Raw genomic sequence first — 16,883 nt, forward strand, 5'->3', positions numbered from 1 at the left:
TTCACTGATTCTCAACCAATTATTTGGCCAGGGTAATAATTTTTAATATATTTTAAAATCATGTGTGTTGTGCCATTACATTAGAACCAGGAATATTCTGCATCTGAATAAGAAACAGAGTTAGCATTGGAATTAGATCATTTTATTTTAATGTGTGGGGTTCACCACTTCTTTTTCATCTTTCATGTAAAATTGTTTTCAAGAGACATACTGAGATTATCATACTTACTTTTAGTCCCAATCATTTATTTTCAATTTGATTAATCAAAGAAAAATCCACCTTCATCATTTTATCTAGCTGAGTTCACCCATGGGTTATTGTCACCATTTGAGTGTGGACTCTACTGGACAGTCTTCCATGAACTCCAGTGTTCACTTAAGAAAGCAGATTTCCTGGCATTGCTGAAAGACTGTTGTTGTGTTTACTTAATTTCTGTGAATTTTATGAGCATATAAATCTTGTAAATATCTAAAAACAATTTAAATAAGCAAAAATGTTTTTGTCATTAAGACTTATGATACTACTCTTTGCCAACATTAGCTTTCTGTAAGTTACTTGGTTGCTCTGTATATAGTTGACTCTTCTTTTTACTCTTTAGTGCATTCCTCTCTTTGTTCAACTTGTTTTGGAGAGATTAACTCGAGGGGTCAAAACTCGTGAACTCTGTATGATGTGTCTTCAGGTTGCAGTTGCTTCCTTGTACTATAACCCTGGTTTGCTGCTACATACTTTAGACCGAATTCAGTTGCCTCACAATCCTGGAACTATCACTGTACAGTTTATAAACCAGTGGATGAACAATACAGATTATTTTATTGGGTAGGTGTGCCTTTTGGACTTCATATTGACTTTCTGTTTGTGGGAAGTTTACGTATATAAATATATGTAGGATACTATGTACAAAATCAATTTTCATATCATTGGAGCTATTTTTGGTATATTAGTAACACGATGTTTAATTTTTAGAGCATTATGAATGTGTTTCAACAGTACAAACAAGTGGAAAGAATTTAAGCCTCTTTGCATTTAAAAAAGTTTTTTTTATACTTGTAGATGGACAGAAAGCCTTTATTTTGTTTATTTCTATGTGGGCTAAGGATTAAACCCAGTACCTCAACATGTGCTAGGCAAGTGCTCTGCCACTGAGCTACAGCCCCAGCCCCTTCCCATTTGTTTTTGATTATTGTGTGCCATTATATCTTAGGCAGCAAAAATTAAGGGTCTAAATGCTATGACTATTATGTGTCTGTGGGCAGACATTCTAGGGGCAATCAGGTTTCTAAGGAGGATACCAGTCTGCCAAAGATGTTACATACTGTCCTGGGATGTTTAGCTCTTTTCAGCTCTCAAAGGAGCCTGTTCTCAAATGTGGTCAGAAAGATTATTAATTTTAGCTTAGAGATTGCCTCTGTAGAAGAGTTTGGCTATCTGTGAAACACTCTCCTAGTTTTTAAACACAGGAGATGGAAATGGAGCTCAGTGGTAAAGCATTTGCCAGGCATGTACAAGGTCTTGGGTTCATTCCCCAGTGCCACAAAGAAAACAACACAAATTATGTCTGGGGATATAGCTAAGGTATAGTGCTTGCCTAGTATGCATGAGGCCCTGGGTTTGATCTCCAATATTGCTAGGGAAAAAAAAAAAAAAAAAACGGCAGGGGGCATGGTTCAAACACAGGAAAAGTAAGGTCCTTCATTATCATATGCCCATCTCAAGGCACCCAACACATGTTGATGGCCATATTATGTTAGAATTTGAGCTTGCTTGCTGTCTTAATTTGGGAACATTTTTTAAGTTTTATAAGTTATTACTTAGAAAATTTTGCTGAAGGGAGTAGACCCTTGGGTAGAAATGATCAGTACACTACCATGTGGTGGGTGATAGTGAAGGCCTGGGTTAGGATGGTAGAGTAGGACTGAATGAACACACTTACAGGATGCTCTGCCTGTTTTCTACTAGTAGAAGCCTGGAATTTGTCCCTCATATATATTTGTCTATGAAACTTTCAAGGGAAAAACATTCTCCAAAGCTAGCCAAAACAACAGCAAGGTGCTAAGCAATTCAGTGAGACCCTGTCTCTAAATAAAATACAAAATAGGGTTGGGGATGTGGCTCAGTGATTGAGTGTCCCCAAGTTCAATCCCCAGTAGCCCCCTCCACCCCTCCCCCCCAAAAAAGTGTGCTTAATTAAAGTTATCTCTGACAAAGATTTAGAAATTTGTTCATGCAAAGTTATGTAGTTGGTAGTCTTATCTTTGTCAACATGAATAAGCAGTTTTTCAAAGATACAGTCTTTCTTAGCTTTTGCATACACTGGGTATCCTTGGAGAGTGCTTCCTTGGATTCTTTAGAGACCCACTGACTAATCATCTTTCCTGCTATGATCCACTTGACTAGTATGCTCTACTAATTTGGTACCTTGAGAATGAGAAAAACTTCAGGTCAAGTACAATTTCTCTTATGTCATATGACTTGGCCATTAGTAACTCAAATGAAGCAAGAAAGGCAAATAATGAGGAATAACAGAAGCTTGTAAAGTATTCATGAGGTTGTTGTATTATAATCTCATTTTAAATGAATTGAACCACTGCAAGTGACTTTTTTTGTTCGTGCTTGCAATTTTAAGTAGTTCTACTAATATAATAGTTTTTTAGTTCTTGGTATCTTTAGTTTTAGACAATTTAAAGGGAACATATAGAAAAATATGTCTAATATAAATTGGTCAAACATCTTTTCCTTCAGAATTAAATTTTCCTGGGGTGGTGCAGAGCATGGGAGGAATGGAGAAACTTTAGATAGGGCAAAGGGGAGGGAGGGGAAGAGAGGAGGCAAGAGGATAGGAATGATGGTGGAATGAGTTAGACAGCATTACCCTCAGTATGCGTATGAATACATGAATGGTATGAAAATACTTTGTGTACAATGAGTGACTTGAAAAATTGTGCTCCATATGTGTAATATGAAATGAATTGCATTCTGCCATTGTGTATAACAAATTAGAATAAATAAATAATTTAATAAAAAGAGTTCCTTATCCGTGTTATAGCAGAGGATGCTAGTAGATTTACTTAGATCTATTAAGCTCAGCTTATTGGATGTTGAGTTTTTGAAACAGCTTTTGGCACCTGATGTTAGTGTACAATACCTGTGCCAAGAAAACTTGAGGACTAGTCTAATGGGAAGAGTCTGGGGAACTCTCCAGGTTTTCCATTGTATAAGAATTTTCTGCTTTAACAAAACCCATTATGCCAACACTCAAATGTAGCATTTACATTAGTCATAAGTTGGTATTACAGCAAGATTCACCATGCTAATTGCAGACTCCCATGGGTCTTTAATAATAATGATTTATAAAACTTTTTAATGTAAGATTTTATATAGCAGAAAACTGGAGATATTTCTGTACAATCCCAATGAATAAACAGGAGAGTTTGCCTTGAACATTTCTTTTTGTAATTTCTCTGGGTTTTGTCCTTTATTGCACTTCTCATGTCTACATTTTTTTTCCCTTCAAATTTTGCAGGCATCATGATCGGAAGATGTGTATAATAGGACTGAGTATCCTTTTTGAATTGCAAAATCGACCTCCTGCAGTAGATGCTGTGGTGGGACAGATTGTCCCTTTAATACTTTTCCTTTTCCTTGGCCTAAAGCAGGTCTGTGCCACTAGGCAACTGGTAAACCTGGAAGATTGCTCAAAAGCAGAGAAAGTTGACATAGAAGAAGATGGTAAAGTCTTCTATGGTGCTAGAATTGATTGTGATTTGAGCATTGTTTTCTTTGACTTTTAGTCTGTTTGGCTTCATTAAACAGATTTACATTTTTTGGCTTGGTGAACATTTAACAAATATCTTGGACTTGATTGACTTGTTAATTGTATCATGTGGGATAACAGATTTGTGTACTTCTTGAAACTGTAAACTGAATTATTTTTAAACCTGAGCCTAATGAATGTTTTTATACCTGGTAAATATATTTGTAACAGAATCATATGGTCTTGCTACACGTTAACAACTTAGTATTTTATTTTATTGTTAATGCTAATAGACTCAATGAAGGCAGCAGCCATGAATTAAGTGAAACACTAGATTAAGAACAGTGGAGATTTAAAAAAAATAAGTCTTGGTAGGTGATTCATCTTCCAAAATTATTAATGAGAGATGTATTTGTGGTCTAAATATACATTTAGAATAAAGTCCAGAAATGAAAATGATTTGCTTAAAGTCAGAATAATATTGTCAATATCAAGAATATTAGATATTTAATAATGAGATTGTAAAGCTACTTGCTAGGGCCGAGGAAGTAGCACTATTTAATTCTGAGTGGAGGTTTTCCTTTTCTGGTTAAAAACAGACATTTATCTTTAACTAAGAAAAATCAGAATTCTTGCCAGGAAACAAAAACAAACAAACAAAAAAAAAACACAAACAAACTATTTTTTGATGCTAAACTTTGTGATTTCAGCAGGTATAGATTTAAAACACTTTTTGTTTTAACTGGTATCCATTTTGTTCATATATAAGGAATTTTAAGCACCCTTCACCACTCTTACCACAAAAGTTTCTGATTTTTCTGATTTCTCAGTAGATCTTTTGAAGTAGTTTCTTTCTAGAAGTTACTTTTTTTTCCTCTTTATTATTTTTTTAGAGGGGGCTAAGCATATGCGAAGAATTACAAATTCTTTTTTTTTCATTGTGTTATGATCTCTTTCTAACTTCATGTTTTGCTGGTTTTTGGCTTATAAATAATACGGCTTGAAAAAATTTTGCTAGTAATATTCCAAGACTTGTTGAATTTCCTACCAAAGTGTAGAATTATTAACTAGCAAAGGTATTTCTTGCTATCTTTGTAATTGTACCTTTGCCACTTTCCCCCACTACATGTCTGGTCCCAAACTATGGTTTCTTGTTTTAGCCCTGTCTTTTAGTTTAATCCAACTGTTTCACTGTGTTGTGTTTTATGGAACTAGTTTTAGATTGATGTTGCCTGGTTTACTCTAGGCTTTTCCTTTTAAATTGATTTTTATTCTGCATTTGCTGCCTTCTAGTTACAATATTCCAGTTATAATATTCATCTAACCACTTGGAACAGAGCAGCACTGAAAATAGGTCATGTGTAACTTGGCTTACAACTTTTCAAGCCACATGTAGTTGACTACTTTATTATTATTTACATTTTTTGCATTTTTACTATTTCTATTAAAGGAAATGACCTCCTCATTTTGGTACTTCTGAACACTTGGTAATCTGTTTAGTCAATGGGAGGTCATTATTATCTAAAACGTGTACTGATTACAAAATCATTTGTGTCTTTTTTTTTAACAAAAATTATGGGAAATCTGCAGTTAAATAGTATTCCCAAATTAATGAGTCAGTTTTAGTATAACATTAGCAATGTTCAGGTAACCCACAGATCTAGGGAAATTGTTTTCAGTGAGAAGGATAAAGACATTCTCAATTTATCAAACTGTAGAGTAGGCATAAGGTTTATTTTTATGTATTTATGTAAAATTGTTGTTTTTCCATTTCTACATTTTTAAAATAGTCTTTTTCATGAAATTTTATCTATTACACTTGCATATTTTGATTCCTTTTAAATAATTAATGGATCCACAGAGGAGATTTCCAGTGATGAGGAGGATAAAAACATTGCTGCTCAAGCCATGCAGACAAATAACGGGAGAGGTGGAGACCAGGAGGAAGAGGAGGATGACTGGGATGAAGAAGTGCTGGAAGAAACTGCCCTTGAGGGGTTCTGCACTCCACTTGACCTTGACAATAGTGTGGATGAGTATCAGTTCTTTACACAAGCTCTGTTAAGTATATCTTTACTCCCTGAATTTTGAGCTATTTCTTAGAAATTTTTTTTTCATTCCTTTCTGTTACTTGATTTGGGATCTGACTAAAAATCAGTATAGACACTTAAAATTTTAATTTTTTGTTACAGAAATATCCATACATATGCAAAATGAAAGGGATTGGCATAAAGAATCTCTCATCACCCAGTCCTAGCATCTTTCATCATTTTAAAGCAATAGGGTGAGCCTGTAGGTGATCCTCACGAAAGCAATTCCAGGCAAATGTGTTGTTGATCCTTTAGGCAAAAAGCGAGCAAGCATTTACAGAAAAGAATGAAGTATTTCATATGTATGTTACTTAAAATGATGGTGTAAACCTTTTAGTTATTCACAGTCCCTGAGGGAAGGAACAGAGAGTAGCTCTTTACTTCTTAAACAGTTTACCAATTTTGTACAGCAAGACACATAAATATAATTAAAAGACTCATTGAAGATTGGGAGAGAAGAGTTGCTAAATGTATCATAGGCTTATGATGCACAACATCCAAAAGCCTTCTACAAATGAGTAAGACCAATGGACTAGTATAAAAATGGGAAATAGAAATTTTATAGAATAAAAATAAATGAACCGGGCATAGTGGTGCACGCCTGTAATTCTAGTAGCTCTGGAGGCTGAGGCAGGAGGATTGTGAGCTCAAAACCAGACTCAGCAAAAGTGAGGTATTAAGCAACTCAGTGAGACCCTGTTTCTAAATAAAATACAAAATAGGGCTAGGGATGTGGCTCAGTGGTTGGGTGCCCCTGAGTTCAGTCCTTCCCACAAAAGAAATGATAAACCAATGATAATATTTAGAAAATTATTAGAGAAATTATAATGAAAAAATCCCACTAATGTATATTCTGTTATGGTTAGATGGTATTTCTGTGATTGTATCATAATACAACTTATTTTTGTTCTTGGACATTTAGGATTATTTCTAGTTTTTTGTTATTATAAGTGATATAAAAGTGTATATGCTTCTGTATAAAATATTTTTACTGACAGGGACAATATTAGCATAATATTGGCATCATTTAGTGTTGCTACTAATACCATTGATGAAGATTAAAAACTACCTAAATATTTTTATTGAAATTTCACAGGAATTAAAGAGAGTACAAGGAATGTCATCACAAAACAATAGGAAAATAAAAGCATAAATGTGGAGATGGAAATATGATGTGTACCAAGATAGTTTTTTCCAGACATGGGTGTGCACCCTAGTCACCAACGAAACTTTTAGGTACTGAGTGGAGTCTCAAAAGATACAGTTCATTTTTCAATTTTTCAGTAATGGGGACTGACTCTATAGGTGATTTACCACTGAGCTATACTCCCAACCCTTTTTTATTTTTAGGTACTGGAGAATGAACTCAGGGGTGTTTAGCCACTGAGCCCTATCTCCAATCCTTTTGATTTTTTATTTTAAGATAGGATCTTGCTAAATTGCAGAGGCTGGCCTGAAACTTGTGATCCTCCTAACTCAGCCTCCTGAGTATCTGGAATTATAGGTGTGTGCCACTGTGCCCAGCACGTATGGTATTATTAAAATGCTCCTCAAGTGATAGTTAGGCACCCAGCTTTGGGCCAGTTTGTAATGACCACTGCTGAAAGCCTCTGTGAAGGAAGAAAACAGGACGAGATTGTAGTGGCTTTGAGTTCTGGTTGCCATTCCCCAGTAGAGTGTTGAGTGTTTTCTGTAAGGGCATGTGGTAGTTTACCTTCAGGGAGTTTCCAGGTGTTCAGTGTGTAAAAAGAGCTGAGGGAACCAAGCATTCTGAGATTATTTTGTTAAAGTAGGAGGAATAAGGTCCTGGAGTAGAGAATGGGATTTAATGGAAAGAATCATATGGTAGAAAACATCAAGTCTCAGAGGATTGGACATGAAGAGAATGTGGGCAGAGGTGGTAAGGGCTTGGGATGGGTGCCTGGGAGACTAATAGAACCAGTGATAGAAATAAGGAGATAAACAGAGTTTGGGAGGAAAGTGCTGAATTTGTTTTATTGTGTAGAATTTGAGATGAGCTATCTAAGGGGGAAAGTCCAGTAGCTAAGGGGAAGACTTTGCCTAAATGCACACAGATGTGGGTCCTTGTTGTGGAAACAATGCTGAAGCTGCATCTTCCTCTAAAAAACTCTAGAGGAAAATGGTAACAAGTGAGTACAGGTGTATGTCCCATGATCTGGATTTTAGGGAACATTTATAGATGGTAAAATTTAGAAAGAAGAACAATTTATTCCTTGGTTAAGTTTCATCATCCTGTCCCTTATTATCTGAAGTAATTTCATTGTAATTTGATCATGCCACTCATTTTTATCTGAGGTAATAGTTGTTATTGGACTCTTATCTTTTTCTCCTTTTCCTATACACCCCTGAAATGCAACAGCTGTGCAGAATCGCGATGCTGCCTGGTACCAGTTGCTGTTAGCCCCTCTCAGTGAGGACCAGAAGAGAACACTGCAGGAGGTGTACACATTGGCAGAGCACCGAAGGACGGTGGCAGGTCAGCCACTCACTTTCACATGTGTCAGACTGCTGGCAGCCAGACTTTTTCAGTGTCCTAGGGGGCACCTAAATATGCTTTTTAAATTTTTAGAGACCAACCCTTTATGATAATGAGGAGTTGTCATCATTGAATGGTTGTTCTTTTTAATCATTTCCAATATCTTAGACTTGCAAAAATCTGTCCCTTATGTGTTTATTAGTGGTATTCCCTTTCAAATCCTTACGTTATTTTGGAGGTATAGGTAAAAAGTAAGGGTAGGCATGAATCTTGCTGAAAGAGACTTAATCAGATGGACACCTACCTAAACATCTTAACCACAGGTAGACCGAAGTCTCTTTATGAATTCTTGCATGAAACTTGTATTCCTGGAAATGAAATACTACATTAGTCATCTCTCTGTTGCTGTGACAAAATGTCTGAGAAAATTAACTTATAAGGAAGGAAAGTTTACTTTGGCTTCTAGTCTTAGAGGCTTCAATCCATGGTCACTTGGCCCTGTTGCTTTTAGGCCTGTGGTACGGCAGAACATCATGTAGGAGTTTGTGGTGGAGGAAACCTGCTCATCGAGGTGGCTGGGAAACAGAGGAAGGAAGGAGCCAAGGCCCAGTGTTCCCTTAAAGGGCATGCCCCTGTTGACCTAACTTCCCATAACTAGGCCCCACCTCTTGAAGGTTTCATCCCCCCCTAGGAGTGCCAAGGCTGGAAACCAAGCCTTCAGCATATAGCCTTTTGGGGGATATTTACAATCCAAACTGGAACAAATGCTCTCCATTTATATTTGTTGGGCTTTTTGTGTTGGTGACTCATGTTGATTTTCAGTTTTTAAGCTAAAGAAATTATTTTTATGTTGAGATTGTTATGGCCACTCCTAGATTAGCAATGGAAAAGACTTTGTGATCACAAAAATATTTTGGTAGAAAACATCATGGACAGGCATCTAGAGTTGAGAACTCTGGTTCTTCACAGACTTAGGTCTTCAGATTTGGTATTGACCCTTCTGCTATGAGAAGTCTGGTGCCTTTTCAGCAGTAGAGACAGTGAAGCTATTGGAATCTAGCTTGAGATTTGTTTTCATTTCACTTATTGTAGTAATGTTTTTCTGTGATAGTAAACATAATTACTTATTGATGTGCTCCTGCTAAAGGCTGACATTCAATTTGGCCAAGTAACAAATACCATAAGTCATGGTTCTTCAGTTCTAAGTATGTAAAGAATCTGACTTTACAGAGATTCTTTCCAACTTTGTGCCTTAAGGACTCTTCTGTTTTCTTCCACTTTTTTTTTTTTTTTTTGAAAATGCTAGAGGCAAATAAGAAGATGGAACAACAAGGAGGCTTCATGTTTGAAAACAAAGGAGTTCTCTCTGCCTTTAACTTTGGGACTGTGCCAGGCAACAACTGAAGGAAGGACATCAGCTGACCAGACGTCTTTGCTGTGTTTTATCTCACAATTTCACAAAGGGAGTGTGAGAGTCAAGGGGAGAAATTAGGGGGCTGCTTTTCAGGGCCCTCCTGCTGCACCAGTTATCATCTGGCATTAGGCAGTACTTTTATCCACTCTCCCTTTCCCCTTTGACCTTTCTCACCCTGAAATATATATTTTCAACAGCTACTGTAATGTATGAAATTAAAGAAAAACAGAATCATTGCATTGAAAAGGACAAACCATACGCTCCAAAGGCTGACAGCCTATCGTGGTTTTTAGAGGATTGGATTGACTTGCAGGTCTCAGGTTTTTGCCATGCAGAATCCATGGATTTATGCAGATAACAGTGACTTCTGTTGTACATGAATTATCAGAAAAAATTTTTTGGAGTGCATTGCAATTTTTTTAAAGCATAAAACATATTTCTAGATATAATGTAAACCTTGGTTATATGTCGACTTATTCTGCATTTTACTCTGTGAATTTACTGTTAGGCAGTTAGCTGCAAGTCACTCTGGTTTCAAAAACATCACTGCTCCCTTTGCACACCCTGCTACGGGGGCTTTCTTCAGGGGTTGTAAAATATGCACTGGCTCTGGTTTTTCATAAGTTGTTTTGTGGCTTTCCTAAGAAGTGTCTTATTCCCTCTTCCATATTTTTCTGCCTTGAAAGTGGTGGGATTTCTTTCAGGATCAACAAATATGCATATAGATTTTATTCAGAACCTGATACATTAAGGACTCAGCAGCTTCTTGGAAGCAAGTGGCAGAGGCTCATTAGTCACTGGAGTTAACAGCAAGTCTGAAGATATTCTGAATCATGTACTTAATTATGCAGTGAAGTAATGATTTTACCTAAAGCACATTGAACTTTTAGGAGAAAGATGCCGCGTAGCACAGTGTCTTTCTGGATGGGGACTTGTATCTTCAGTAACTCATCATTCCAGCTGTGTTGGACCAGGGTCTGAACATTTTATAATGAAATTGTTTATTTAGTCACACAACTTAAACAAGTCTAACTTGCTTTCCCACACTTTTGATTTTCTCCTACATATCTTGTTTTTGTTTTTATTATAGCTCAGTTTGTAAGGGTTGGGTATATTGGTCAGTTGGATTTTTAGATGGGTAATGATCTAGGATAGCTTTTAGTAAATATTGCAGATGGAGGATTTTTCTGAACTGTTCAAGACCAGACCACGGATCATAGTGTGTTCATTCAGTAAAATGAAAATGTATCTTGAGAATTTACATATTACTGGATGTGATACAGATTTTCCATTTTTGTGAAATGTCTGCAGTTTAAATTTCCCAACAGTGACTGGTGGAATTTTTTTCCCAGGTGCTTCCTATATTACTATCCCTTATTCATATTAACTCTTTACAATTTTAGATTATTTAAATAATTTTCACAGAAGTAGCCTGAAAAGCCATGAGTTTCAGAATTAAATAATCCTCTGCTTTCCCATCCCTCACTTCCCAAGGCATTGAAGCTGAATCTTATCCTTGTCAGTTAAGAGAAAGATGGCATTGTTGGGAATGTTAGGGAACTTTGGAACTCTTATTGTGCCCATGTTCCACATGGCTTAATTTTAACATAAAATGCCTTCACACTGAATTGTAAAAGGCATGTGATTTTTGTGTGTGTGATGTATTATCTTCTGCAGTATTAAAGGGAAAGAAGTATTAATGTGCATTGCCCTATTTTGTTTTTGAAGCCAGGGAAGTTGTATGATTTTGTTACCAGCAGTGCTAACCTGAATGTGATCTGGTTATCTTGGAAATGCAGGAACTTACAAGAATGTACTGTAAAATAAAATGCGGATTGAATCCCAGGATTCTGAACTCTTCTGTGTGAAATGTTTTCCAAAATGTGCAGGCACTTTAGGCAGATGATAACAAACTATCAGTACCTTTTTCTGACACCTGCAGCAAGGTGACTTGGTCTCGAAGGTACCAGAGACTCATCTGAGCCAACAGAAGGTCTCATCAGGAACAGCCAAAGTATGGGGAGTGGTAGGAAGCCAGCCCCATATCTATCTATCTATCTCTGTCTCTGTCTCTGTCTGTCTCTCTCTCTCTCTCTCTCTCTCTCTCTCTCTCAAATATTTTTTGTTGTAGATGGACTCAACACCTTTATTTATTTATTTTATATGGTGCTGAGAATTGAACCCAGTGCCCCACACAGTGATAGGCAAATACTCTACCATTGAACCCCAGCAACATATCCAAATGAGAGTGACAGAGTTCTGGAAAAACAAGGTCATTTACCTACATAAGGAAGGGAAGGTGAAAGGGAAGGAAGAGAAAAGGTGACTAAAATGGAACAATATTCTTATTATGAAATTCGGAGTGGTCATAACTGGTTGGATATATGCTAGCCTTTATATTCTTAGTGCTTCCCTTTCTTGACAATAAAATCTTCACCTCCAAGTTATTTTACCAATACACTGGAAGTTAGTGAATGTTTCTAAGATAAATGACAATTTTTAAATAATTGTTTTCTAAGTGATAGAGTGAATTACATATAGTATAGTTTTCAGTAAAGGGGACTGAAAATCCAGGGGAACTTGACCTAGTATTAGAAACCATCTCCGTGTGCATGCACACATGTGTCATCTGTTAAAAATCAGGTGAGCTGTAGATGATAACCCTGCCTGTCCTTACTCCAGTTTCTGCATTGGGACGAGTATACAGTGCTGACTCTGAGTGGGTTGTGAGCTTTTGAGTACTCTGCTGATAAGTCTGCAAAATCAAGAGAGTGGCTTCTCTTTTGTGCATGGACTGTGCTTAAGGAAGAAGCATAGGGAAAACAGTTGATTCTGTAGCTAAGACAGCAGAAGTATATAATCAACAGCATTTGTTTGGAGAGGCTGGGAAAGACAGTAGTGCTGGTAGAGGAAGGAGAGGAGTGTGCTCCGGAGAGGGGAGGAAGAGGGAGTGGGTTCACGTGCTCCTAGCAGGACACATGAGAAGAAATTCATCTTGGAGGTTGCCGAACTTGAAAAAGATTTTGCAAGTAGATGGGGGTGTCTCAAGACTTTCACAAGGATTTGGAACGTTCAGGAGCTAAGATCCATTCGGAGAATATCTTCAGCAAACTTTTCCTCCAAAGAACCTATCTAGGCATGGAAGAAAAACCTGGGAAGAACGGGAACTTCCCCACAAGGCCTCATGGGTGCCTTTCAGCTGTGTCTCGGCATCAAATACACTGCTTTTGTAAACTTAGAATGTTTCTCCAGTTCTGCTGCCTAGAAGGTGAGGACAGTGCCCTCAGTTTCTTTTCCTTGCCAGTCATTCTGTCCTGGAGACATGTTCTATAGCTGGGTCTTCCCTCCTACTAATTTCCATATAGTCCAACTCCACTAGTTTTATGTCCTTAAACATGGCAATGAACTAGAACTGTGTTCCTGTCACTTGTGTTATATATATATTGCCTTGTCTTGGATTACACCATTGATGATAGGCTTGAGGGAGGAGACTGCTTTATATAGTACTTTGTCTTATTTGGGCTGGGGATATAGCCCAGTTGGTAAGAGTGCTTGCCTTACATACACAAGGCCCTGGATTCAATCTGAGCTCCACAAATAAAATAAATAAATAAAATAAAAATATCTTGTCATATTTATGATGTGCTGCACCTGGTGGCTAAGCATGGCTGATAGAATGAATGAATTTTTGAGGTTCTACCAATGAGCTTGGAACTTAGAAATATCTCAGAGGCCACAAAAAAGGGCTTAGAGACAGAAGTTCCTGTGGAGGCACCTGGCTTTTGGAAGGAGAAAACAAAAATGCAGTATCAGCAGCAGCTCCTTGGTAAGAAAAGTTGGCTTGTGCCAGTGAAAGCGAGATGTTTGTGAATCACTGTGGCTGTACTTCCTGTTCTTTCTACACCCGGTGCACAATTTTTTAAAATATATTTTTTTCAGTTGTTAATAATCTTTATTTATTTATAAGTGGTGCTGACAATTGAACCCAGTGCCTCACACATGCCAGGCAACTGTGCTACCATTGAGCCACAGCCACAGCCCCCAGTGCACAGTTTTTATGTGCAGCAGTGAGCAGTGTTCAAAATAGGTTCCTCCCCCTATTTTTTTTCTTTCTCAGACCTCTCGAGAGTTTCCTTTCTCCTAACTCCAACATGTTTTTTTTTTTTTTTCCCCTTTATGGAGTCATTATCCTCTGTATAACTTCTAAGCTTGTTCATCCTGATAACTCCCACTGTTTCACACTCACCCTGAAAACACAATGTCTCACTAATTCCTTCTTTGAAATACATTTTGAATCTGTTTACTTCTTCCTATATCACTTTTTTCTTCCTATATCTCAAACCTGATATCATCTACCTGCTCCTGTGACCCACCTCACTGTCCTTTCCCATTGTTCACAGAGTGGACAGATTTTTCAAAATCCTAATCTTGATGGTATCACAAACCTAAGACGTATTCAATGGCTTTGGATAAAGAGAAAATCCTTAATGTGATGTATAATGTCCAAAGTTATCTGACTGTTCCTCGCCCTCTGTAGCCTTTAGCTGCCTGTTTTCACTGTTTCCAGTTCATGTGTTTCTTCTAGTTGGTTCCTGGCCTTTTCTTTGTTGGAAGTTTTAAAATTCCTAACTCAATCCCACTTGTTTTTGTTCTGCTTGGGCTTCCTGTTTCATCTTGATTTAATCTTGGTATGTTATTTAATCTTATATGTTTAATATATATAAAATTAATTATTTAATCTTGTAAGTTTCTATGAATTTATTCATTTCTTCTATGTTGTGAAATTTCTTGGCCTGTAATTGTTCATATATAGTCCCTTATGATCTTTTTAAAAGAATTTCTGTGGCATTGCTTGTAATGTGCCCACTTCTATGAAGAAAATCTTTCTTAATGACTTTAAAGCTGAATTTTACCAAAAAGTTAAAGCATAACTAACACCAATTCTCAAAATCTCCCCCCAAAAAAATAAAAGGAGAAGGGGGTACTTTCAAACTCCTTCTATGAGGCCAGAATGGGCCTGTTATCAGAACCAGATAAGAATATAATAACAATAAAATTATGGACTAATAATATCCCTGGTGAATATATGCACAAAAAATCCCAATAAAATACTATCAAACTGAATCCAACAGCACTTCTAAAAAGATTATACAGGGGCTGGGGACATGGCTCAAGTGGTAGCGCACTCGCCTGGCATGCATGCGGCCCAGGTTCGATCCTCAGTACCACATACAAACAAAGATGTTGTGTCTGCCCATAACTAAAAAATAAATATTAAAAAAATATCTCTCTTTAAAAAAAAGATTATACTCCATAATTAAGTGGGTCTATCTTAGGAATGCAAGGATGGTTCAACATATGCATATTAAACATCAAAAGGACAAAAACCATATGATCATCTCAATAGACATGAAGAGTATTTGAGAGGGACCCAACATGGCCACGGGTGGGGAGGCAGCGCTTTCAGTACCTCCTCAATAATGGGGTCAAAGATACGCATTAATACCTACAGATTCTACCTGCTGAGAAACTTCTAGCAAAATTCCACTGAAGGGAGACCTGCTGGTGAATTTGTAGGATTATTGGAGGTGACAGTTTGCCCCAGATGAGTGAATCTCTGCCACGTGGCACAGAGGTACAGACCTGCCACTCACCACTGTTGCGCAGCGACCAGCACAGTAGGAGACGGTTCAGCAGGCGCGGTGTAGAGGCTCTATGAAGAGGTCTCTAACCAAGCCTTTGTGAAACATCGAACCAGAACCTAAACCAACCGAGACTGGGTCAGACCAGAGACAGGCCAGACCCACCCCTCCCTTCTGACACTTCAGCAAGGAGCCTGGGGCCCACCACAGCAGAGAGGAGGTGTCACAAAAATTCGGCCTACGGGATTCCTTCCCAGTGGAATCGGCTTTAGCAGGTGTGTGACTCCCACCCCCACCAGATACATACAGCTGGGAAACCTCAAAAATCTCGACCCAGAGCTCCGTGGGCATGACTATAGGGGCCGAGGGAAGCATAGGAGACTCCCAACCCCCAACTCCCCCTACCGCCAGCCAGATGGGCATGTCTGTAGGGGCATAGGAAAGCAAAGGGGACTCCCGACCCCCAACTCCCCTTACCACCAGCGGTGACACCCAAGGTCTTAGCCACCAGTTCCGAGGGCATGCCCACCAAAGGGGTCCAGAAAAATTTAACTGTCAGTTCCCAGATCACCGCTCCACAACACTGGGGCTTGGACGAATGACAGAGAGAGTGCTCAGTCATTGGGGAAATAGGGCACACAGTGGGGATGCAAGTGTAACCAGATCCTTGGAGAGCGCCTCTGGTGAGTGGGGGTCTAGCTGGCTGCAGGAGGAAGGGGGGAGGAGCAGGAGAAGAGACTGGACTAATAGGATTGAGAAACTCCCAGGAGCCGCCATTGGCACATAGAGGGCAGAAGCCCGGCTCAGAGGACACAGCTCCACCTACTGGAAGAGAAGAAAATGGATCTCTAAGACTTTATTTTTTAAAATTTCTATTTTATTAGTTTTTTCTCCCCTTTTCCTTCCTTCTTTCTTTCCCCTTTCAAGTTTTATTGTTCTTTCCATTCTCTTCTACTCTATCTCTCTCTCCCTCTTTCTTTTTAAGAGCTCCTTCCTTCCCCTTCCCCCCAACTTTCATCCCAAGCATTATGTCTTCCATTACATGTAATTGTCTAAATGCAAATAGGTGATCATTTTGAGGCTGTCTATAGGGCTCCTAAATACCTAGCTATTACCAAATACCCTGATCCAATCACCTGTTAATATCCCCCTTCATTAGAGCAATCTTCCAAAGTAGCCAAGACATACTAACCTTCATACCATCATAGCACCTAACCTAAACATAAAGTCCTAAGACCAAACAACAAATTACTATATGCAAACAGAAGGCGTGAGCCTTTTATGAGTTGAATGAATCAGCTTTAAAGTACAATAAAGCCCAACATTTTTAGGCATAGTCTCCACCACAAAGGAGAGACCACAGAGATATACAAAACCAAAACAAATTTATAGGAGAAAACAGAAACACAGCAGTTAAACAGAGTTGGAAAGTAACGTGAACACCATGAAAAAAACAAGGGAAAAAAGGATTACAAACAATGCAGG

General features: G+C 38.1%; 1 protein-coding gene across 1 annotated transcript in view; it reads left to right on the plus strand.

Annotated features, from left to right (window-relative positions):
• LOC113178212 (protein O-mannosyl-transferase TMTC1-like) overlaps nucleotides 1-11,550 on the plus strand; it is a 115,955-nt gene extending 104,405 nt beyond the window's left edge. The window contains 4 exon segments of the mRNA XM_077799070.1: nucleotides 3,525-3,730; nucleotides 5,617-5,820; nucleotides 8,226-8,342; nucleotides 9,649-11,550. Coding sequence (XP_077655196.1) covers nucleotides 3,525-3,730; nucleotides 5,617-5,820; nucleotides 8,226-8,342; nucleotides 9,649-9,746 — 625 coding nt within the window. The 3' untranslated portion in view covers nucleotides 9,747-11,550.
• Nucleotides 11,551-16,883: the final 5,333 nt, after the last annotated feature.

Source organism: Urocitellus parryii, chromosome 5 (assembly GCF_045843805.1).
Source record: "Urocitellus parryii isolate mUroPar1 chromosome 5, mUroPar1.hap1, whole genome shotgun sequence".
NCBI classification, from domain to species: domain Eukaryota; kingdom Metazoa; phylum Chordata; class Mammalia; order Rodentia; family Sciuridae; genus Urocitellus; species Urocitellus parryii.